Genomic DNA, 25,459 nt, shown 5'->3' on the forward strand with positions numbered 1-25,459 from the left:
AAATCACGTTAATGACTATCGCGGTATAAAAGAAACCCGTGTAAAATGTTTAAGATCAACTTACATTTATTAAATATTATATTTGTGTATTTTTTTTCTGCTTCCAACGATCAAAAATGTGTCTGGTTTTTTTATGACAGGCACTTTGATGCACATTCAACTTGACTTTCAGATTTAGAATGAGCTGTAATCCGTATGAAACCTGTAATTGAAATGGCTCTTTTATTAATGTTAGAAAGGATGAAATTGTAGCTATATTTCTACAATAATCCTAGAGAGCGCTCTCTTTTTTGGTGCATAATTGGCGCGCCGAACTTTATCGGAACGGCCGCGAACGGGGGGAAGAGCAGCGATATGAAGCCAGCCCCCCTATTGGCACCCGCCTTTATTAGCCGAGACGGCCATCCCCGAGATTTACGCCTCCGCGGCGCGTATCCGACCGTAACTCAGAAGCGCGGCCTCCCGCGTGGCGCTCGTATTTCTCGCGGCCGAGCCGGTCCCGCCGGCGGCGGCGGCGTTGGTCACGCCTCTTTTTTATGTCCGTCTTCAGTCTTCGTCCCGGCCTCGAGAGATCCCGGGACGACGAAATAAAGACGCGAGACGGACCGAGTCGGCGGGGAACGGGCAAGCATATGTCAAAGCAAAGCTCCCCATAGGGAGACTTTGTCCTCTGTCTCCACGCATTAATATTAACTACAGTGAGACGCCGTCCTCACCATCGGCCCTAATGGATGGCGGGAGAGAGAGAGAGACAGCCGGAATGACTCTGCTGAGGTTCAGGGTTCTTGACAGTCTCATTCCAGGCCGGCGCATCACTCAGCCGGACGGGCGGATGGATGCGCCGGCTCGGACGACGGGACGGGACGGATGGCCGCTCCCTCCCCGAGGGGGGAAGGTCGTCCGGTAGCGGGGGGAGGGCGGCGCTTGGGACGGAGGGGGAGAAGAGAGGAGACATTAATCTTGGCGGAGGGCATGTCGCTCGCTCTCTCCGGCTCGCTTTCAGGCACGTGCGCGCTTATTGGAAACGCAAGAGCCTCGCGCTGACGTTGGGATCGTTGAGACTAGGTCGGGGGTGCGCAAACTTCTCTCTTCCTGGACAGTAGATGAGGAAAGCGAATCGGCGCGAGGACTGGCTTTGCGGCGATTCGCCGATTGATCCATTATTATTTTGGCCGCCGTATTTTTCGGGCTAAAAATTGAGCAACGGAACAAATACGATATTGCAAGCACCGGCGCGAGATCCTCTTTAGCGCGCCGGCATTTTCATGAAACCGACCGATAGCGGACTGGTAGTTTGACGCGAGAAGAGCAATTATCTAAAAACGCCTGAAGAGGGAGGCAAAACAACACAAACACGGACAACCTCGCAGGTCCTGCCGGTTGTCAAGTTGGAAAAATACTGCAAAGAAGGGATGAAAAAACTCGGCATTCCACTTCGTAACGTGATAAAAACGTAATACGCCATAACCCGGGGTCCGCCTCCCGTTCATCCTATTACGAAAGTTGTTTAAGTATACAATACGGTAGGAATGGTGAACACGGAAAGTCGTTTTTGTTTTGTGTGTTTTGTCACGTAATGGACAGCGTGGCATTAAAACTGTAAAACGATCTGGCATGACTGCAGATAGCTGTTTTCGAAAGCCATGCTTTTTAAAGTCGTAACGGCCTCGACGTGGACGTGATCACGACGTCCATTTTTCGCCCATCAAAGTCCATTCGCTCACACGCAACAGCAGAAGAATAACGCGGAAGCTTTCGACTTGTTTCGGCCGCGTTGCGTATGCTGCGCTCATTTGTCATCGCGGGCTGCGTTATCCTTTTGAGGGGAAAACAAGACGTCGCTCTCTATCGACTTTGTGTTTGTGCCAACGTTCTTTATCGTCGCCGGCCGGCAGTCTGTCAAGGGAAAGAAGTTGGGCTTTTGTAATTGGCAGAAAATATGCTTAAATAAACTTAAACGTGCCAAGAAAACATATGTATCGCAAGCTAATCCCAAAATGCAGGCACGGATATCTAAACGAGGAACTGGATTGACGTCCGGAATGGCTCATAAATGGTTTAAATGACAGAAGTGACACTGCAAGAAATGCTTTTAAAAATGGATGTGCGGAGTCAAAAGAATGGTGCAAATGAGGTCTTTGGGATGGAAGGTTAACGGCCCTCCAATATATGGGAGTGGGTCCGGGACTAAAAGAAGTCAACAAAGCATTGCTTTCAGGTCCTCCAACACCACCACGCCGTCCACGAGATCTCCTACATCGCCAAGGACATCACGGACCACAGAGCGTTCGGCTACGTCTGCGGCAAGGAGGGCAACCACCGCTTTGTGGCCGTCAAGACGGCGCAGTCGGTCAGTGTTTGGACATTTTCGTGGTTCCGTTGGTTCGTGCGTTCCGCGTGTCCCCCTCTCTCTCGCTCCTCGACGGCGCCGACCTCTCGCCGTTTAGACGAGGACCTTTGCGCGGAAGCTCGCGTCCCGTCGCGCCGTTTATCAAGCCGTCGACTTTGCCTTGGTTTTGGCCCGCGTTTTGGCCTTCTTCCGACCCCCGCCGCGCCCCCTTTGCGTCCGGCCGCCGTCGCCGCGTCGATTCCCCGCGCCGAGCCCACGGGAGTTTGAGCGCGTGTCGCCGGCCCTGATGGCACACCCGTCCTCCCGGGCGCCGCTCTTTGACTCGCGGCGACACACGCGCACGCGCCTTATTGCGACATAGATCAGAGATGGCAAAATTGGTTGTCACCAAAAGCCACCCCGTCCAGGCGCCGTCGCTCAGCCTTAGCTGCGCGCTTGAGTAAACGCCGCCATTATGAGCTCGCTATTATATGAAGGTTGCGACAAAACGGCGCTTGCCCTGCGCGCGCGCGCAACGTATACCTGGAAAGAAGTTGGACTTACTATTTTTTTGGGGTGTGATACGCACGGGGACATTCAATGTTAAATGGAGAAATTTTGCATTGCTGAAAGATCCTACGAAATGTATGATTCCAGTTAGTATTTTAACAGGCTTGATTATAGTACTGTGGTACCTCTGCTTATGAATGTTTCTTGTTATAAAAAATATTGCCTTTCTTTATGAATGCAAATCCCTTTCTCTTGAACCGCGACTGAACCGGCTTGCTGCCGCGTCCGACGTTAGCATCGTTAGCTCGTCGTTAGAACATTAGCGAGAAGGCTTTATGATCCAACAAACAGGAAGTACTTCACGTGACCTTAAACCTAAACTCAAGTCGTTTGTTTCTCTTGAATGGCTACTTAGCTCGCTCGCCGCCGCGTCCGACGTTAGCATCGTTAGCTCGTCGTTAGAACGTTAGCCCGAATGAACATTAACGTCGGCTCGGCTAATTGAGGCCTCCAAACAGGGCCGTTTTGGCGCCGTTTTGAACCCGATTCCACGCTCGGCGAAAAAAGAGTCCGAGGGACCGCGCGAAGGAGACGAGCGCGGACGTTTGGAACGTGTACTTTCAAAGGCGAGGCGGACGTGACGGCGTGACAATATGTCGGCGGCCCAGCTCGAGCGGACGTCGGCACCCCCCCCCCGGGGCCCGGGCCCGCTGAGAGCGGCGCGAGGCGGGGAAACTGTCTCATGCAACGCCGGCTGCGCTTTATGCGCTCCGTCTGTGAACTCCGAGTGCACTGCGTAAAAAAGCTGGCGGTCAATAATTGATTAGGGCTGAAACTCTTGTCGTACTTGAAGGCTTGTTCCGCTCGTTTCGGTGACAGTGGATGCGTCGGAGCTCACAGTTAAGTCGACTTTTCTCCTATCTCGGCTTTTGCTCCCGACATTTGACCAACTACCGTACCTTCTACTTCTGGCTTTGTCCAAACGGGCCTGTTGGAAGACACCAAATTGAAAAGATGAGCCCTGAGTCACTGAAGTCCTGAAAATTCACACACACACACACACATATATATGTAGTGTCCCTTATTTATTTATTTTTGTAACTACATTATCTTAACTTACTGCCGCCCCAGTTAATGTAGATCTTTGATATGGATGGCAGTGAATGAGTTGAATCAGTGTTTCTACCGTTGCAGGCCGAACCGGTGATCCTGGATCTGCGGGACTTGTTCCAGCTCATCTACGAGATAAAGCAGCGTGAGGAGATGGAGAAGAAAGCCCAGAAGGACAAACAGTGTGAGCAGGCCGTCTACCAGGTATATCGCTCAATCCGCGTGGGTTCCTCACTGAGTTTTGCCATCAGGGGCCGGGAAAAACTGTTCAAAAGACGGATTGTCAACAAGAAATGGGTTCTTTTTCCTCGCAAATTTGATCAAAAAGGAAGCGAGGGCCGACACAAGGAAGCAGTGAGCAGACAAGCTTTCAACTTCAGTTAAGATGTTAAAAATGTGTGCTTTTCTTTAAGAAAATGAAAGAAGAAAAGCAAAACAGTTCACTCAAGTTCCCCGCAATGGCGCCCGCCATCTGCCCTTTGGACTTCCTGTTCCCTCTGTCCAATGATTGCCAACTTACCCAATGATGGAAAAGCAGAAAGATCTCTCCTTGCATTTTCCGCCTTCTCTGTCCGCTCCCCCGCCTTTAACCCTTTGTGCCGCCTTTCCTTTTTCTTCTCGTCTCCGCCGGTCCTCAGACGATTCTGGAGGAAGATTTGGAGGACCCGGTCTACCAGGTAACCTCGCTCCCCCGCTTGCGCTCGCTCAATTCTGTGTGCGCACCGTGCGGGGAGACGGCCCCTCGCTCGCTACTAATGAGACCACAGCCGGGTTCAAATCTAACGTAACCCGCATGTTTGTGTGGTGCCCCCCCCCCCCCCCCCCCCCCCCCAACCAAAAAAAAACAAAACGCTGTTTGACTTTTCTCTCCGCTTCTTCCACCTCTTCTTTTTGTTTCTTTTTTCCTGTCTCTTCCCTGTGCTTCCGGCGCCGTAGTACATTGTGTTTGAGGCCGGACACGAGCCCGTCCGTGACCAATCAGACGAGAGCATTTATCAGGTATACCCAGAACAATTCTTTCAACTCATCATCATCATCATCTTGAAGGGGGAGTCCGACGTAGAGCTTATTTGCTGTTCGCGTACTAAATTCAACTCATTAAACACACTTTTTCAACAGAGTAGAAGCACTACTGAAATGGACCATCGGGAAAAAATTCCTTCCTCACAATTTTTTTGATTCTGACAAGCACATTTCGGGGTTTTTTTTCCCCCAAGTTATTTCATTTGGATGTCAATTAAATGCATAGATATTTCTGAGCGTACGATGCGGAAATAACAAATTAAGAAGGAAGGAGGCAAAGAAAAAATCTGAGGATTAAAAACTCAATACACAGGAAGTACTTCTCATGATCTTAAAGTAAACATACACGCCTAAAATTAGCCTAAAAATAAATATTATCGCTCCGTTAAATGATGCCTAGAGCACTAGAAATGCTAAATAAAAACGTTGTCTGCACGCAGCGCCGACACACCAGCGCCATCTTAAGGCAACGCAACCAACTGCATTGACGTTGTCAACTACGATTCGCGTTTTCAATTTTTAAAGGCTTTTTTTTGTCCATGGAACAGATTAGGCCGTTTACATGTAAAAAGCGCCCGGACTTAGCAAAAAATTCCACATTACAAGATGACTTCTGGGACGAATGAATTTTGGAAGTAGAAAAAACCCAGCGGAAGGCGCTCTTCATAACAACGAGCAAACCAGCGATCGTAATGGCAAATCGCCCTCGTCATTTTTCATGACAAAACCACAAGAAATAAAAGCGACGCGGCGGGGAAGACCATATCCCCCGGGGAGGCGTGGGTAGACCTCCGAGGGGCGGGAAAAGCCGGAGGCGGGGTAACGGATACGGAGGTTATTCCTGGCCGGCGCGGATGACGGGACCCGCCCCCATCCGGCTCCCGACGCCCCCTCCCCCTCCCCATCCCCTTCTCCCGCTGAGATGAAAGAAAAGAGATTAATCACCACACGTTCCTTTGATCTTGAAATAAAATGCATTGAAAATAAGAGCGGGCGCGCCGGCGGGCGCGCTGGCGGGCGCGCCGGCGGGAGCGCTGGCGTGCGCGCAACGCAAACGTCAGGCCGCCCGCCCACCCGCCCGCAGCCACAGAGGAGCTGATGTATGAATAAAGATGGCGGCTTCTGGAAATAAACATGTCAAGGAGGTAAACAAGGGCGCGCTACATCCGTGCCTTTACCCCACGCAAGCGCGCGGGGAACGCCGCCGTAGCCGCGACTCTGCGCAGGGTTTTTCCTCTTCCGGGGACCCCGTCCTTTGCTTTTCTTCCAATTCTTTTTTTAAAGCTGCGTCCGAGCCCGCCTTTAAATATTACGCCGACTCGACCCGCCCTCGGCTCAGCGGAACAAGTGGAAGCTGGTCGTTTTACGCGCGTAAAATTTGGTTTGTTTTTTCTTTGGTATCTAAAATTTGGTATTTGTTTTTTTTTTTTTTTTTACATTCTAAAACTTTTTTCAAATAAGAATGCTCAACTGAGCTTCAAACGTCTTGCAAATTTTTTTTCACTTTCCAGTGTAACCTAATGATTATTTAATCTGAATTGTGGTTTTTTTATGTATATTTTTAGTATACTATTATTTATCTTGACTAATATGTGTTCCTTAACTGCATCACGGTTGTTATTGCCGCTTTACTCCATCATGGATTTTTATTTATGATCTTTTCTTTTTCTACTGCAAGTTCACATCCCTATATTTCTTGCAGTTTTTTTTTTAAAGTCGGACTAGTCAAAAACATCCATATTTATATTGATAAATAAAAAATAATCCAATTAAATTAAAAACTATCAAAATCATCTCAGTTAACAATACCACTCCAGACCTCTAGAGGTGAAAGTGAGTCATTGCGAACTAATCCACTTTCGTTTATACTTTATGTACATGTTTTTAATTTTTGTTTTTAGTCGTCGTAGTCATTAAGGTCGTCTTAACATTTTAAGCTGAAATTCCGCCGAATCATCAATAATGGCTAATCAGCCTAGCGCTATTTGAGGTATTCGCCTAAATACATGAAAACGTCGCTGCTGTTCTCAGTTTGCTATCAGCGCTTATTGTGGCGCACGCGCTGTCAGATCTTCCCCTTTTTTGCGGCACTGAATACGATTACGTCGCCATGTGTGTGACACTGAGTTATTACACGTCCGCGAGGGTGAAAAGCTTCATTTTATCCAAGCCGGGCAACGAGACAGCAGAAGTATCATGAGGTTCTCACAGTGGAGATTCTCATTCCGATTAGCGCCAATTGTAAAATTGAGCGTTCGGCGAAGTCCCTGTGATTGATGAGCTGGGGAAAATTGCCATCATCATTTTTGTCACATATTATAACATATTTTCCTACGTCTACGTCTCCTACGCTTCCTACGTCTGAAAAATTGGTCACAAAATATTATAGTAAGTGCTACTTAGATATAAGGGAAAAATGAAATGTACCGTTACCTTAAGCTAGTTAAGGCCATATTCTCTAGCGAGGCTAACAACGGGCGAGTGCTTTTTCTCTTTCTTGATTGTCTCCAGCTTCGTTTCTGTAGCTCCAGCTTCCTTTAAGATCACGAGCGATCTCGGTACCTGTGGGTTGCCGATTCAAGTTTGAATCAAGCACTAAAATGCACGATAAATACGATATTGGAAGCGCTCACGCTAGGATCAAGTCTTCAGCATGTCGCAACTTAGCGACGCCATCTTAGTGACGCCCTGAGCCGGCCAATAGCACACCAGCATCATAGCGTGGTAGCACAGGCGCTCGGACGCGATCAGGAAATAAAACGCCCGGAGACGGAAACAAAACAACATAAACACAGCCGACCTCTAAGGTCACCGCAGTTGTTGGATGCCGTAAAGCGGGAAAAATGCAGTCCATGTGGTAAAGTGAAGAACATGTAAGGCGGGGACGTCGCAAGCCGGGGTTCCACCGTGTGTATATGTATTAGGAGGCTTTTTTCCCCCTGTTTTTTCCCCCTGATCAGGGGGTCAAAAGCGCGTCGCGGTCGCGAACCTGGAGCTAACGGGCTCTCTCGGCCGCGCTCCGGCTTTCGGGCCGGCTGTGTAGGTTCCCACCAGCCAGCAGAAGGAAGGGGTCTATGACGTCCCAAAGCCGCACCCAGTGAGTGACGCCGTGTTTGCCCGCCTGCCTCCCCGTCCTCGGGCAAAGCTCTCAGACGTCGCCTCGGGCGCTGTATTGACGCTTCCCTCTGAGAGCTTTGCCGGGACCCGGTGCTTTGTGCTTGGTGCCTGGTGCCTGGCGCTGTGTGCTTTGTGCGGTGTGCAGCGTGCGTCTCCCCTGCTCGCGGCGCCCTCGTGCCCCCCTCGTGGTCGACCGCGACTCCGCTTTTGCCTATTGTGTGTAAACGTGTTTGTGCTGCTAAATTAACTCATTCACTCCCAAAGACACATTTGGTGTTTTGGTGTTTTTTTTTGTTTGTTTTTTACCAAGAGTTTGGCAGAAGGAGAGTACAAAAACTGGCTGCTACTAAATAGAGAGTTCAAAAAACGGCTGGTACTAAATAGAGAGTACCAAAAATGGCTGGTACTAAATAGCGAGCCAATGTAATTGATGACTTTAGTACTCATTGCTTAAAGTAATGGATTACTTTAGGTCATTTAGAACTAATGTAATCTGTTACTTTAGTGCCTAAATATTTTGGATCTAAAGTAGTCGATATTGGAGTTCTTTAGTAGTTCAGTTCCTTAAGTAGTCAATGACTTTGGGAATAAGTTCTGAAAGTAATTATTTTCTTTAGTACCTAGAATAATTGATTACTTCAGTTCTTGAGTAGTTACAATACTAAAGTATCCCTTTAGTCCTCAATTTCTTTAGGTGACAAATGGTGTAGCAATGTCATTGATCAATTTAGTACTTATTACGTCAAGTAGTACCTAAATATTGAATCCCTCCAATAAATGATTACTTAGTTATTTAGCAGTTTAGTAACTTAAGTAATTGATTGAAAGTAATTACTCCGGATACTAAAGTAATAAGCAGACGAGATGAAGTGCCTGGACTGCCGAAACACGTCAAAGTACGTCTTTGGGCCCGAATGAGTTAAGCACGCCCGCCGGTGCATCCAGTGCATGCCCTTGTCCCGGCCGGATTGCATCCGCCGCCCATTCCGTCGCCGTCATGGTCCTCTGATTTGCTATGTACGCTACGTGTGTGCGCGTGTAATAGCAATGTAAGCGATGTAAGCGGGGCTGGATTTTCTTCTTTTTTTGGAATGCCCCCACCCGCTCGTATTGCGCGTCCCGGTTAGCGTATGGAGGTGGGCGCGCGCGCGCGCGCTATATCTTTTGAGTTATTGGCTTCCCGCCGCCGGCAGTTCTAATGAAAGATGACCTTGGCTACTGTCAGGCGGTAGCGGCGGGCTGTAACTCCGCCGCTCTTTATCCGCCCATAAAGATGCGGCTTATATTGCCGCTGGATTTAATCTGCTAAAATCTCCCGGGTCGTAATAAGTGCGTTCGTTTTGGGAAGCGGCACATGACATCGCCTGCTTTTCATGTGTGCCCGGGTGTGTTATAGGTGGCTCAATTTCTTTTCGCTGCATGTTTTTTTTTATTATTATTATTATCACGAGCTTACAAATGGCCACGGTTTCGTCACATTGTTTTATTTTGAACCCCCGTCAAGTACGGCGTCCGTTTTTCGGACCCGTTCTTCAACTTTGTTCTCTCGTCATTTTGGCCCTAAAATGGCACGTTCCTGCTAATGCGACGACTACGTCGCCAGACCGTCGGCGCCATCCGGGTGAAATTGCAGCCCCCTCGTCTTTCAACGCTTTCGCTTTGATGTCGAATGCTCGACTGCATAAACATGCATGTAAACTTAGCTTGCTGGTTTGTGCTGTAGCCAAAATGCTCATATAAATGTCTTTGGCTTTGGCACCAACTTGTGGGATGTTTTTGACAAGGAACTATGTTAACGTGAGTTGAGTAGGTCGTGCTTTACTCCCGTCCTTTGGCCTTTTTAAGAACTGTTGAAGCGAATTGAGGAGCTTCATTCAGCGTTTTGGCACGGCCGTGTTATTTAAAACCACCTTGAGGCCACGTCAAAGACTATTTTTGCAATTCAAATGGGTAACATCTTTTCACTTGGTCACGGATGACGCTAAGTTGATATTTTGAATGCTATTTCCAAACATGTCGGGAGACCATTTTTACGTGCGGGGAAGGAAAAAAAAAATGGTCATCCCGAGTGGGAATCGCTCATTCGTGGAGTTTTGAAACGCTCCATCTATTGTTGATAGCCGGAGCCAAGGTTTTCAAAAGTCCGTTTCCTTTCACTCCTCCGCGTACGCGTACGCGTGTGTTTGGTCCGCCTAAAGCGGCCTGGGCCAGCGCACCGCACCGCAGGCGGTCGCCGGGAACGGGTCTCCCATTTTTCTTCTCCGGCCGTCTCATCGTGAGCTTCGCTAAGGAGCTTACGGGCACCCTGGCACATTTGCGTGTTTGGCCTGGCTCATCCCGCGGCGCATGCTGCGATTTGGATGGCCGTCGCGTTGGCAGGTGTCCGCAAGTGAACAAATGCAATGTTTTTCCTCTTGTTGCCGTCTGCCCTGTCTCGTCGGGGTGAAGAGGGTTTTTTTTTTTTTTCTTTAACGAAACGAAAATATGTCGCGTTGTGATTTGACGGTAATCGGGGTGCGTTTAAGGATGCGGTCAGGCTCAAAGAGGGTTCCGATTATGGCAGGAGGTCGGACCGATTGCTTGAGTAGCTGGAATCGCTGCTAAAACCTCGGGTGAATGCAACCGAAATCACGGAGATGGCGTTAAAATCGATTCACCTCGTCACAGATACGCGATCTACTGTAGTTAATGGAGTTATAATGCCGCAAATAGAAATGCCGGAGGACTCTGCTACACCGAGCTCATTATTGGATTTTTGGATTATTGCGGTTTTCTCCAGGCGGCACCGATGGGTTATCGGCACGGTTAAAGATGGTAAAAATCCATTTGAACTTGGGCTTTCACAGGATGCGGAAAAAACTTTTTTTCCACCGGAGTTTCGGTGAGCACCCAACTTTCACTGACGCGTTCTAGCTCAAACTTGACTAACCGAAGGAAATCATTTGAAACCTGTTCAGTTCAATACGAGGTGATTATTATGCTGTATGAGTGGCAACAGATGAAAATATTTAGAGTGATTTTTTTCACTTCATTGAAATTGGATCGTTTAACATCAACTACTAACATGGATTTTTAACGTTTGGGATTCCACTCCAGTCCTCTTGGGGAGCTAATGAGTAACCCCGCTAAGACTACTTATTCACCAGTTTGTTAAAAAATAAATAAATAAAAGTTAAGGATGTATGACTTCATTTTTCACCCAAAAAGCAGTGCAAAATCCGTTTCGAATTCTTACCGCATGGACATATTTTCTGAAATATGTATATTTTATATTGTATAAAATATTTTGTTGCACATATGTTGTCAGTTTTGGACTAGTTAAATGAAATTGACTAATTTCTTGCAGCACACAAACTAAGCAAGTAAGTCACTCACAATAAACAACAAAGCACTCCCACTGCGGTTAACAATGCAGAAAAGATGCACTTTGCAATTGGATGCGTTCTGGCTCATCACCCGCTGTTGGTGAGATGCTTTTAACGTTTTGTTTTGGTTTTTTTTTTGCGGGAAGTGATTACCTGCAGCGCCGCTTTGGAGTGGATTTAGCCTTTATTTCATCGGTAGGGTGGAATTGATAGCAGACAGAGGCATTAAAGCCAGATCATTGCTCCGCGCGCAGGCCACAAGTTTGCGGAAGAAATGATAAGGCCCTCCCGAACGTGACCCCGCCGCGCAGAGCGATCGTTTCTGTTATTTACTATGTCGCCATCTTAAACGGCCGGCGATCAATAAAGCACACGTGCGAGCGAGGCCATTCCAATCTACTGAGCCCTCGACCCCGCGCCAAGTCCCGGTGTCGAATCAACACGCGCCCTGGCCGAGTCCGCGCAGGGCAGTCAGTCGCTTTTACCGCCGATTATTATCTTCGGGAGAGAAACATGTCCGTAATCTCTTGGCGTCGTGTTGCCGTCAACTCCAATCGTGCGTGTTTGAGCTTGAGCCGGCGAGCGTGTTCGCGGTTGCCATCAGTCACTCTGCAGGGGATCGGCAAGATGGCCGGCGTCAACTACACAAGCCGCATTCATTACTTGAGGGAAGGCGTACGCGGGTAATTACGGTTTCCCCCGCTGGAGATGGCTAATTGATAAGCGGCGGCCGGGACGCACGGGGACAAAGGAAGAGGCCGAGAGAGGCAACGCCGCATTAGCGGACGGACGCTATCGCGGAGCGCTTGTTGTGGAGCGTCAGCCTATCGATCCCGTCATGTCGCTATCTGGCTATCGATTACGTTATGGAGCCTTGCGTGTTCCATCTAAACGTTGAAATCACACGTAGCCATCAAAAAGCCAATTTGCAGTATAGTACTTCCGGCTACGTACCCAATTATGTGGTCAAAAGCGTCATTTCCTGCCACGTACGATTTAAATTAGACGTCAACTGTGTGCTTTTTAACATTAGCAAAAGGGAAAAAAAACAATTGAAATGAACTTTCAACAACTACTTTTTAGAGTGTTTATACAGGTTACAGCTTAGTCCAAAACTGAAAAAAACACCAGGCGCATCAAACGTTGCTATCGATCTTGATATGTTCAAGACATTCAGCTATCCGTAGCAATTAGTGATTTAGCATTTAGCAATCAATTTAGCCGTCATTTAGCTATCTACTGATTGAAAATACAGTGAGCGTAGCTACATATTCAGTCATAAAGCATTCGACCCGCATAGTCACATTTAGCTATCTCTACAACCATGTAGCATTTAGTTATTTAGCGTCTAGCTATCTCTCTGCTGAAAGAAAATACAGCTATTTCTTCCGCCTTCAACTTAACTGCCGCATTTAGCAAACTATTCAGCCATTTCCCATTTATTTACGCTTAAAGCACAATCAAACGTAGGCGTTTCTGAAACAATACGTTGAAACGGCGCCACAATTTGCGCCCAGGCAATGACATCAACCGCCATTAGCCATCTGCTAATTCATGCGTAGTTTATTGTTTACCGCAGCTGGCTTTTTACGACCGTAACGAAACGACAACAATCCATTGTTTTATCAAATCAATGTGCTTAAGAGACTGATAAAGACGCCCTCTCTTAGTTTAGCGCATTGAGACTCTTGTGGCGGATTTAGAGAAACACAAAGGGAGCTCAGCGCTGCAGTAAGGTGGGGATGATCTTTAAACCTCTTTAAATCTCCTGCGCGTGTGTGTGTGTGTGTGTGTGTGTGTGTGTGCGTGTGTGTGTGTGTGTGTGTGTAAAGCGGATGTGTGTAGAGCACCTGGAGAGAGCAACACCTGCCCTCCTAAATCAGCGCCCCCCCAATGCTAAAGCGCTAATGTAGTTTGCGTATGCCAGGCCATTTTCACCCCGGCAGCTTTTTCTAACACGGCGGTTGTTGATTGCAGAACGGACATCAAAGTACCCACCAACATCATCCACATCATCAACATCATCCTCATTATCATCCGCAAACTCCCCAGGCGGGACTAAGTGAGGAGCGGCATCGGCATCTGCATCGGCATCTGCATCGGCATCAGCATCAGCATCAGCAGGCGGATCTCATAGACTTAGACCCGGAGACGGTTTCTCAGGTAAGGGTGGTCCTCGTGAAATTCGGCCGGACGACCCCCCGTCATCTTGACTTTTTGTTTTGCCGAGCGGTCGGAAGCCGCCGCCCCGACTCCTGACCCCTTTCTGCTTATGAATAAAACATGTAACCTTGATGTTGTCATAGCGACCAAGAGCAAGAACGGACACCTGCAAGCGCACGTGTTTTAAAAGACAAAGAGTGCAAAAGCGTGCTCGGCGAAAGGTCTTACGATTATTATTCCGCATAAATACCAAACTGGAACAAACCTGCCCTGGGATTCAATGGCAACTAGAATTTCAAGTAAGGTTTCAAACCAGAATTAGGGTTTAAAACGAGGGTCTCAACGCCGGATATGTACTTGAAGTCTAGGTTAGGCTTTCAAGGCAGTTCAAGTCTCAAAGTAGTTAGCTTCTGAATGTGGCTCTCAAATAAGGGATTGGACGTCAAAGTTTGAACGTCAGTTCTCAAGCTTCCGTAAGGGTTTCAAGTTTGGGTATGGCTTTTAAGTCAGGGTAATGCAAGGTCGGCGTTTGAAAGCGGGCTTTCAAGTTACTATTAGAGTCCTAACTTTTTAAATTTCAAAGTAAGCCTTCAAGACTGGATCAGGGTTTCAAAAAAGGGTGGAGAATTGAAAAAAAAATCAAGACTTGATTTGGAATGTTTTGAAATGTTGTATTTAAAGCCTGGGTTTGAATTTCAAACGATGTTTTCAGGTCTGCTTTAGGATTTGCAAGCAAGCGCGAGACAAACGCACTAACGGCTTTAATCGTCCTAATAAAACAAATCCAATTAACCGGCGAAGCTTTTTAAAAGGCCTCAGTCAATTGTTCAACGTTGGTAATACCATCCGTCCGCCCCATACGTTTCCCCAGACGCTCGAAGCGAGACGCTCGAAGCGAGAGTGTCGGCGCCGACGTCGGAAACGCGTACAAGGAAGCCCCGGTTCGTTGGGCGCCTGGGATCAACGGCCGCCCGCGCGCGCGCGCGCGCGCGCAGCCTTTTAGGTGGCTATCGTCAATATCCGCATCCCGTTGTCTTGCCGAGCCATCTCCATCTCCTCCGCGTTTACGGTAGCCCATAACTCAGCCTCCCAACCTTTCCTCTTCTCTGTCTAAATCACCATCCAGTCCCCATAAATGTAAAACACCACGCACACTGATTCCATTTTCTGATAGATGCCATAAATATCTACTGTATATAATGTATATACATATCTTTTCTATATAAAAGCTTTGCGGCCTATGCGCAATTGTGGCGGGCGGGCGAGCGAGAAGATATTCCAAGAACATTCATTATCTCTTAGAGAAATGATCCGGATCCATGATTTATGCAAATCTTGGACCGTGTATTCAAGGCCCCTAAATTCCTTTACAACTAAAAATAGTTTCCCTCCGCTTCACGCTGGCCTTAAGATATTATTAATTCACGGAACGAGGGGCAAATTACGGAAGAGCGGAAATCCAGAATAGATCGGGATCAAATAGAAAGGCTGCCGCCTTTGATAGCGAGACGCTGGGAGGCGCGCCGCTGAGCCTCCATAATGGGAGGACGGTAATGACTCGCCTGGGAGGGGCGTCGCCCGTACAGTATGGGTTCTGGAAAGTAAAAAGACAAAATTCGGTCTTTCTCTTGCTTTTTGGAAAGGATCTACGTCCGCTTTCTACTACTCCTCCTAGTTGGAATGATGTGGTGGGGACCGCAGCAAACTGTGGAGAAGGGGGAAGTATTCAGAACACATACTGTTTATTTTGCTCAGTTGTCTTTTCCAATGAGGTCGGCGAGGGCGGATTTTTGATCAGACATTTCATCAAATGTTCAAAAGTGATCGGTAGCAACGGCAATCACGTCGGGACGTCAGCATAAAAGTGCAGTTTTGATTACATTTCACGAACTTCCTGTGAACGTAACCTGTGTTCTTTCGTGACTACTTTATGCTTGTCAGAATGCAAAGTATGGCTGAACTATAATACACACGTCTGCAAATATTTTACCGGAAATAATAGCAGGCTCGAGGTCGCTTGTAAATGGCAAAAGTGAACGCGAAACGGTGGACTTGTATATCCCGTTTTATTGACTACCCAAACCCTTTAATTGGTCCCATCAAATCATTTGACAGCCTGAGAAACTTTTGCTTCTGGTGTTCAAACGTTTAAAGTCTAAAATTTATTTTTTTCAAAAGTAATATGTATTTTTCCAATTGTTAGCCTTAGCTAATTTGTCTTTTCTTTTAGCTAGCTTTTACAGTCACATGCAACTTGTAACTTGCTAGCTAGCTAGTTAGCTTTTACAATAAGACACTACTTGCAACTTTTCCATTTCCTCAGTTTATAGCGTATGATATATATTGATATGATACACTATGATATGTTGTATGATATATTGTATGATATGATAAATACTAAACTACAGTACTAGGTGCTGCAGTACGTATGAACTACTTCTGCTATTAGAGTTCCAGTTAATATGTACTTGTTAATAAGTATGGATTAATTTAATGCTAAATTGTGACAATATTTTTTTTGACATAGACACTTTCCACACTGAAAGGTCAAACCGATGTGTCGCTAGCTAGCGAGCTAGCTTTTAAGATAACATGCAAATTGTAACTTTTGTCCTCAACACAAATACTAGTTAATGAGTACAGAGAAAAAAAAAAATCTTAGTTTAATGTTGGTCTTGACTGCAATTCAGTCTGTATGCAAGTACTGTAGCTGTACTTGTAGTCTGAGTACCTTTGGCCGGCGGACAAATCTGTCGACGGTAGGTATGTCATCATAACCATTTCATCTCATTTCGCCCCATCTTTGTGCATCTTCCTCCCCGTTGCCTCCGCAGCCGTCAAGGTAAGTGACGTCAGCTCATTTGATGTTGGGCATGCGGCGCGAGCGGCGCAACGCGGCGCAACGGGACAGCCCGCGCCGACGCGGCGATCGGACCCTGACTCCCGGTGTGTGTCCTTTATGTGATTCTCAGAATATCAACCAATTAGAGCTTTTCGGAGACATGTCCACACCCCCGGACGTAACCTCGCCGTCGGTGAGCAGCCGCCTCGCATGCGCAATCGGGGATTGGGGTTCTTCTTCGAGCCTTGTTTTCTGTCACCTTGGCAGACCCCCGCCTCACCCGCAAACACCCTGGATCCGTCGCAGGGCCCGCAGCCCCCCGCCGAGCTCTTTGCCCCCTTCAACCCCGCGTCTGTGCCCTCAGGTATGAAAATCGTGCAGGACTTTTTAGTTTTCAAGGATGAACAAAGTGATAGAGAAAGCAAGTAGAATCCCAAATACGACGGTGCCTTCAGATGCACGCGATGCAACCCGGCTTTTCCAATTCAACTCCCTTCACGACGATATTTGGTCTTCTGTTCTTTTAAAAAGAGGCATCGAGCTTGTTTTTATTTGTATATTGCCATTGTCATCTGAAGGTTACTGTCAAATTAAACTCGTTGCCTTTGCCACATGAATGCTAACATACAGGAAACGCCGTAGGCACGCAGGCTAACGATTAGCATCTATAGCCGAGTTTACATGTAGTAATGGAATCCTGATAGTGTGTACTTTTACTGACCTAACAACACGCAATGCCGTATAAAATGTTATTGTGCTGTTTTCATGGGCAAAAGGGAAAAAAAACAAGTATAGTGTACACGTACATGGGTACAGGCCAGTAGGAAAGTACCAATTGGTGAAAATGCTCATTTTACAGGGGAGCAAGAAAAAGATGAAAAAGCAATGTCAAAGAAGTGCTGTCAGTTTGTTTTTCACACTATTTTCCAGAAAAAAAAAACGTTTAAAGCGCAAAATACAGAAAAAGACTGAATATTACACTACCATAGTTTGTTTTGTTTGTCCTTTGTTGGAGACGATATTTAGCATTATGTTTTCATTATGAGAACTCATTAAATAAATCAACGATAAAGGGGTAGATACGCCATGCTGTCTTTGAGCCGCGTGCCTACGCCGATGCTAAGCTAATGCCTTAGCTTTCTGTTACCTTTTCTGGGAATGTTCCCCCTGCCAACATGGCTGCTACACTACTAGGTCGTTAGCCTGTTGTAGTTTGCTGCGCATCCGCGGCAGCGGGGGCAAAACTCCGAAAATATGTGTACCAATCTCTGGCGGTCGATTGCGCTGCAGCACCAAAAATACAAAATGCTAATTCTGTCGCAAACGATGACAAACACTTACCCCCGCGTGAACTGTATTCTAATTTGAATGAAACCAAATAATCAAAGCGATTTCTTTGTTTAAACGATGACATAAATGCTTCCCGCCAAATAAACGGAGCAAATTCACTCGGGTTCGCACGGGCGGAATATTATTCCTTCTGCACTCCGTTAGCATCCCCAAGTTCATTTTTGTCAAAGGTAAGCCGATTGGCAGAGGCGAGAGGAGAAGTAAAAAGAAACAGGATGTGATTAATAGAGAGGGGTGGAATAGAAATGAAATGTTGATGAGGAGAGGAGAGGAGAGGAGAGGAGGTGGCGTCGGCTGTGTGTGGAATATAAAATGCATCATTAGCTGGCCGACTCGGATGCCGTCGATTTACCTGCGGGCCGGGGCGGCCGAGAAGAAAGATGGCCGCCGCCGCCGGCTCGCCGGCCTCGGTGCTTGTGTGCGAATGGGGCGTGAGCCGAGACTCTCGGCGCCCGCCCTCCCTCTCACTCGCGCGCGCGTTCAGACCCCCCGCCCCGGCCCAGGCGGAAGACGGGCAAGTGTGTCGCCGATGAAGATTTCGCTGATGAATTTGAGCCATTTTAATGAGCGTGTTTGGATGAAACGACGCCGCCTCATTCCGGAGGTAATTATGCTAGTTCGCCGTGACCGTGAAGAGATGCTACATTAGCTACAGGCGCAAGTAGGCCAGCGCTCTCTGGCGATGCATGGGTTATTATCTACGTGCGTGTGAGTTTGTGTATCGAAGAAAAAGCTGCGCGTGTTTGTATTGCGCCCCCATCTGCCTCAGAGTGGTGCTGCATTTCTCTCATTATATATACGTAGATGTACATTCAGCTAGCTAGCTGCTGTAGCTAGTTATCTAGATAGCTTGCTAGCTATCGATCTGGATATCAACTAGCTTTCTATGCAACTAGCTAGATATTCGGGTATCTTTCAATATTAGCTAAATGTCACCACGTTTTGCGTCTTGCCAGCTAGCATAAAGAAACAATAAACAGAGGAGTCGACGTATCGATTGTATTGCTGGCTCTCATTCATCTGGTTTTTTAGCCCTTAACCCGCCCCAAAAACTCATCCTGAAACTGCTAAGCAAAGTATTTAAAAAAAAAAAAAAGAGGAAACTGCTCTGTATGTATCAAAACTATAGTATTTCCAAACTTTTCAAAGTAACAAAGGATTAAAAAAAATAAGGGATGAATTTCCGAACCAGGAAAAAAATTCCTCGGCCGATTTCTGCCTCGCTCTCCCGTTCCAGGTTACGTGACGATGGGGGCGGTTCCCCCCGGACACTGGTCCCAGCAAGCGTTCGCCGCCCAGACGCCGCTGGCCTTCGGGGTCCAGTCCCCCCTGGGCCCCGTGGCCCAGGTCCTGCCGGGAGGCCGGCCCCTCATCTGGGGCCGGGCCAACATCTTCCCCGCCGCCCAGCAGCAGTGGGCGGCGGTGGCGGCCGGGGCCTTCCCCCCCGCGGCCTACCTCCCCGCGCAGTCGGTGGGCACGCTGCCCGCCGCCGTGTTCCAAGCGCTCGCCCCCGTCCCGGCCGGCGAATCGCATTCGGGCGCGGGCGCCGCCGCCGCCGCTCCCTCGGCGTCGTCCAGCCCGCGGCGTGAAGAGCGGGCCGAGAAGATGAGCAAAGAGATGTTCAAGGTAGGGGCTCCCGTTGCCAAACGTCGGCTGGCGGAGTCAATGACCCAGCGAGGCCGGCGACCAGTCTAAAAGCGAGGGCAAAGTCCTGGTGTTTATCGCAGGGCTTTCAGCTGGCCAGGCCGCCGGCCATGCCGTCAAAGAAAGGCGAGCAGCAGCCCGGCTTAGCGGGCGCCTCGGAGGCGTTCGGCTCTTACTTCAGCCGCGTCGGCACCGCCCAGGACACGGACGACTGCGACGATTTTGACATCTCCCAGATGAACCTGACGCCGGTCACCTCCACCACGCCCTCCACCGACTCTCGTGAGTCCACCGCTCTCTCCTGTCGTGTCCGATCGCGCGGATGCCGCTGGCTGGAATTACCTTGCGTTTTATTTGTTGGATTTTCACTTTTGCGACGCTACGTTTTCATTACTGGTTACATGAGAGCAGACCTTCTCAAATGATTTTTTAGACTAACCTGTTTAAACGCTGTAAAAAGTAGTTGTTGAAATTTGATTTGCATTGCTCTTTTTAACTCTTTTGGTGCCGCCGCGGACGAGAATTCTCATCTCGTCAAATTTTACGGGGGCCCTTGACTAACGTTTCCCTAATATGAGCCAATTGAGCACTGTGGTGGAAACTTTGACCATTGGATGGCAGTGTTTCCACACCTACAACCAACATGCAATTCAAAGTAAGGAATGGAAGTCACTCTTTCATATGATGCCGCCCATATTCCCATAGACATAGTACACTACATTCTGTCGGCCTTGAAAGATGAGCCAAAACGCTAAATATACCGGCCCTCTCGACGTTTGCTTTTCTGATAACGCTCGGCACTAAAAGAGTTGATGTTAAAAAGCATGCGGCTTTTTCGATACGATTCTACCATTTTTATCGATCGTATTTTACTCACTGCATTTTTAGGCACAACTAACGACATGCCTAAAAATGGCCCGAAAGCTAAGAATAGAAGAATATTTGCCCCGTAATTCACCTGCGGCAGATAACCAAATCAATAGTAAGGGTCAAGTGGAAGCGATAGCACGAGGCGGTACCAGGTGGCCTTTCATTCTACTTCCAGCGCCCACGCCGGCTCCCCGCCAGAGCTCGCCCTCTAAATCGTCCCCCTCGCACGTCAGCGACCCCCCGACGGACGCCAGCGACCCGCCCACCGACGACTCGTTCGGGGAGGCGGAAGGCAGTCCGAGTCGCAGCGGGGAGGAAGATGCCGTGAGTTTGCCGAGCGCGTTTGACGCTTGAATGCACGCGCTTACGTTTTTCACAAGTGTGGGATAAAAATGAGTCCGGGAATTCAATCCCAGAGACTTATTGATAGTTTTTACCTTTTATTTTTCAAGTTTTTGACTAAATGTTTACTACATTACTACTTTAGATAAATACTAACTTGTCGTACCTGAAGTAGTTGGAGCATAAAATGATCGATTACTTCGGGACTTAAGTACCTAAAGTGAAAAATGACAGAATTCATTTAGTAACAAAGTCAAAATAGTCAAAATAGTGCTTTGGTATTGAGAGCTAAGCAATTGTAGTAGTTGAAGCCAGCCGTTTTCAAATGGGCTATTTAAAAGCGCTTCAAGGGATAGGTGGGATTTTAACAGGGTTTCTCAAGTCATAATAAGAAACTTCCTTAAGTAGTGTTCCTCATCATCAATCTTTTTTTCTTTTTTTCACCGCCGTAAAGAGGCTAACAAAGATTAGCATGCGTGGCAATTCCAACCCTTCATTTTACACCTTCTATGCACGGACTCATACTGGAGATGAGTTGGGGAGCTTCTCTGCCTCTTCTTCATGCTGTGATTTACTTTAGAGCTCAGTGCTGCCAGGCATGTTGTGGCACTACATGAAATGCGTCCAATGCTGCCCATGCAAAAAAGGATTCACTGTTTTGTCTCGTATTCTGAATTATTGAACTCATTCAAATATGCAGACGTGAAAATGTTCCAAAAAAAACAAACTCAAGCGAGGATCATATTTCTTATAGCACGTTTGTTTTTGTACACACACTATGGCAGTCCGCGACTCTAACAGAGAGTTACATACCAAGCTGTCATTAGCGGCCATAATGAAAGCGGCTAAAACGCAACACGGACCGAAGGGTCGCGCTTCGCTCTGGCGGCGCACTTAATATTTATCGTCCTCCTTTCGCAGCTCCTTTCTCACTCCGCCGCAGACTTCCTGACCTTCTCTGGCGCTTTCCCACCCTCGCGGCTGCTCCCTTTTTCAAATCCTTCCTCCTCCGACGGCCGCCGCTCGCTCTCCGGGCGTGAAACCTTCTTTTCTTTTACGCCTCCAATCCAGCCGTTTCAGGAGGGAATCAAAAATAAAAGACAAGAGGGCGAGAGCGAGATTTTTTTTTTTTCCCCCCTTTGCTGCAAATGTCAGGGGGCCTGCCTGACTAACAGAGAGAAGCTTTACAAAATAAAAGTGTCTAAGAGCGGCGGCTTGATGAAAAGGTCGCAAAAATAAAGGCGGGCGAGCGTGATTGAGGGAAGGGGGGGCACAGCACGTGCTTTTTGCGAAGCGAGCTGTGAAAAGCAGCAGGTCCTTGGAGGGAACGGACATGTTTTTCTCCTTTTGTCTTTGTGTGTATGCGTGCGATACGCCGCGCGCGTTTCTTCGCGACCTCCTGTCGACACTTTTTAATAATAGCGCACAACAAGATGGATTCGCCGCTTGGTATTTTTCCAAGGATGTTCCCAGTTTGTAGGAATAAAGACATACGTCAAATCCCATCTAACCCTTGTGCGCACACTTTGCAAACGATGCGCATTGCATTTTTCCCCTAATTTCATCAATGCTTTTAAAGGCATCTGAATTAGCTATTTATGATTTTCTTTTTTCAAATTGTTCAGCGGTATCAGTTCCATCCACACACGTGAAGGTTCCATTTTATTTAACGCCCACGAAATAATTGAAAAACGGTACGGTGCGTCTTTGTCGCCTGTGAAGTGAGGACGACACTTTAACCGGTTTCTACCGCCACCTATTGGCCTGAGGTGAAACAAGTGGACAAAGAATTCTCTGTTTGCCAACATAGTTTGAGCGCCGCTCAACAGAATATTGCCAAAATGGCAGGGAAATCAAAGTCATCAATCCTATTAAAGCGCATCTCAAAAACTGCAATTCTAATGGTTTCATATGGTCCCAAATTGAAATTGAAATTTGAAATCTAAAGCCACGTTTGTGTCATACTTGAATGCGTAACACATTTATTGATGAAAGTAAATCAAATATTCCATTTACAAATGCATTGAAAATTTGGAGACGATATTTGGGGATATTCGCCCGCAATTCCCTCCTGTTTTTCGGCGAGATTTTGTGGCGCGCCGTCCCCCCGATAGTTCTCCCGGACGATTCCCTTTTATTCCCGCTCGACTTCTTTGCTTTTTTCTCGCTAACGGGCCGCAGTCCCACTCGTAGTTGTTTCCTTCTGCCTTCTTCCTTTCTTAACTCTTTCCAATTCTCTTCTTCTTCTGCTTCCTCGTTTGCCGTGCGCCGGTAGGCTTGCGGTTCTGGGTCGCCCTGCCCCGGTGAGCCGACGGGGCCCCGCCCCGACCAGACCAGTCCGGAGGCTGGCAGCTAGATAGCAGCGGGGCGCGGTAGGTATCGACCCTGAAACCTTCTCCTCTTCGTCCGTCTTGAGTCTTGTTTTGACTTTATTTAACCGTTTTTTGAATATGATTGAATGTAATTCTCAAGGCCGGGTTCGGGGGGCCGGCCGGGTTGGGGTTCGGGGGGCCGGCCGGGTTGGGGTTCGGGGGGCCGGCCGGGTCGGGGTTTGGGGGGCCGGCCGGGTCGGGGTTTGGAGGGCCGGCCGGGTCGGGTTTTGGAGGGCCGGCCGGGTCGGGGTTTGGAGGGCCGGCCGGGTCGGGGTTTGGAGGGCCGGCCGGGTTGGGGTTTGGGGGGCCGGCCGGGTTGGGGTTTGGAGGGCCGGCCGGGTTGGGGTTTGGACAGCCGGCCGGGTTGGGGTTCGGGGGGCCGGCCGGGTTGGGGTTCGGAGGGCCGGCCGCGCTAGCCCCGTCGCTTCCAGACGGCCGTCCCGTTCATGACGGCTGCTGGCAACGGACCCTTTTGTTTTTGGTCGGCTAATTCGCGGCTGCCGAGATTAATGAGCGCCTCGGCCCAATTGGCGTTAATTACAAAGCCGGGAAGAATCCTCCCTGATTCTGCCTCCGCTTCAGGAGAGAAGTGCTGGTCTTCTCGTTTTGGGGTAACTGGAAGCCGAAGGGCAGCAGGTGGAGGAAAATAGAGGAGGGGGGGGTCGTTCCCATGTGAGGGGATCGGGGGTCCGCGGGGGGGGGGGGGGGGGGGGGGGGCAAATCTGGCGGGAGACGGACTGTTTTGGCCAGAGGCTCGGAGCGGTTCGCGCGTAGGAGGCGGGCAGCTTGGCCAATGATGTTACTCCCATATGGTGTTTACTTGCTCAATCACTTGGACGTTACCCACCTCCCCTAACACACACGCGCACACAGCATCTCATTAGGCCCATTTATCCCTGGGAAAAGCTCACCTGTGATTGATACTGTAAGCAACCGGGCTCATATTGCAGCCAAAATGTGTGAGGGAAATTGCTTGGGCTGAACAGTTCATCCGATTGTTCTGGGCGTCGCAGTGTGGTAGAAGGTCATTTTCATCAATGAAAAGGCCGCCATTTGGGTAAAATTCAGTTGGATTTGCTCTGATGACACAGGTTTCAACCAAGTTGAGTGAGAAAATCAGTTTTGATTCAACCAAAGCCACACATAAAGGAGTTTCTTTTCTTTCCCTTTTTTTTGAAGTTTTTTGGTCGATTGATTATAAACAGCGGACTGATTGCTTCAGTCCTATTCATTTTTGAAAAATCATCTTGCGGGCCGGATTAGAACGCCTTGCGGGCCGGATGCGGTCCCCGGGCCGTAGCTTTGACTCCCTTCCTCTAAATACAATGGCTCCTTTTTCACTGCCAAACATCGTAAAGTTCATTCATATCATTTTAGAGAGGTTATAAAAGCAAAGACGGACGATGTTCCACACGTCTCGTTAACTAGACGCCCCCTGTTGGGTAATTGATGACATTACATATACATGACAAAACGCTGGCTAGAAGACCGCTTAACAATTTTGTGTATATGAAGTGATTTCATGTATCTTAAGTGTGTAGTTTTCAAGAACTGCGGAAGTAAAGGAATGATATCGACGACTTAATATGTCCGAGTGTCCCTTATTCATCTTTTTCATTTTTTTCATCTTTTTCATTCATCAGTGGGTAGCGTGGGGGGTTCGGGAAAGAGTGAGTAAAACGACCCGCCGTCACGGTTCACTAAACAATCTCATTTCGCTGTTGTTGTCCAGGTCCAGTCTCCAACGACCCCCCCCCCCCCCCAACCCATAGCCAGCTCAACACACATTTGAGCAATTTATTAGGAACGTGCCTCCCACTGCCCTCTTGTATTTGGAGCGCCCACTTCAGGGACCCGCGCTAACTTTTATTCAGTGCGCCGCATACAGTTTCAGCCATTTAAAGTCCATTTGAGGTTGGAGTTTAACGCGAGTTATCGTTTGTAACTAAGGTTAGAGTTTCAGAGGAGTGTTCCAGGCAGGCCTTTTGCTTCTAAGGGTTTCAAATTGGGCGTGAGCGATTTAACCCAGGGCCGATCATTCGCGCCAATTTTGACAAGAAGGCAATAAAGCGTCGAAGGGTCCCCCCATTCCGCCGGTCGTTAAAATGCGCCGCCCGTGCGTTTGGTCTATCGGGCGGCGAGCGGTCGCGCGGGAAGCTTCCCGCCGCTCTCTCTCACTTGGCCGAGTTGAGAAGTCCTCCGCCGTATCATAGGCCCGCCCGTTCCGCCGTCTTGGCGGCAGCTGGAGCGGGCCACCGCAATTACGCGTGCGATAACAAGCGGCCCCGTCGTGAGCGACGGCGGCGAGCTGGAGGGCGGCGAGCCGGAGGGCGGCGAGCCGGAGGGCGGCGAGCCGGAGGGCGGCGAGCCGGAGGGCGGCGACGATGAGTCACGCTGCTCGTCGGAGGCCTACGCTCTCAAG

General features: G+C 48.4%; 1 protein-coding gene across 4 annotated transcripts in view; it reads left to right on the plus strand.

Moving 5' to 3' along the window:
• The window catches only part of dab1a (DAB adaptor protein 1a), a 154,235-nt gene that overhangs the window by 124,775 nt on the left and 4,001 nt on the right, over positions 1-25,459 (plus strand). For all 4 annotated transcript variants that reach the window (XM_088425094.1, XM_088425095.1, XM_088425096.1 and 1 more), the window contains 12 exons: positions 2,219-2,350; positions 4,034-4,153; positions 4,588-4,626; positions 4,886-4,948; positions 8,016-8,069; positions 13,432-13,617; positions 16,590-16,652; positions 16,727-16,823; positions 19,047-19,435; positions 19,537-19,735; positions 20,499-20,647; positions 22,941-23,037. In XM_088425094.1, coding sequence (XP_088281220.1) covers positions 2,219-2,350; positions 4,034-4,153; positions 4,588-4,626; positions 4,886-4,948; positions 8,016-8,069; positions 13,432-13,617; positions 16,590-16,652; positions 16,727-16,823; positions 19,047-19,435; positions 19,537-19,735; positions 20,499-20,647; positions 22,941-23,021 — 1,572 coding nt within the window. In that variant the 3' untranslated portion in view covers positions 23,022-23,037. The remainder of the gene's footprint in view (positions 1-2,218; positions 2,351-4,033; positions 4,154-4,587; positions 4,627-4,885; positions 4,949-8,015; positions 8,070-13,431; positions 13,618-16,589; positions 16,653-16,726; positions 16,824-19,046; positions 19,436-19,536; positions 19,736-20,498; positions 20,648-22,940; positions 23,038-25,459) is intronic.

This window comes from Hippichthys cyanospilos, chromosome 10, assembly GCF_059441005.1.
Source record: "Hippichthys cyanospilos isolate Australia breed blue-spotted pipefish chromosome 10, RoL_Hcya_1.0, whole genome shotgun sequence".
Taxonomy (NCBI): Eukaryota; Metazoa; Chordata; class Actinopteri; order Syngnathiformes; family Syngnathidae; genus Hippichthys; species Hippichthys cyanospilos.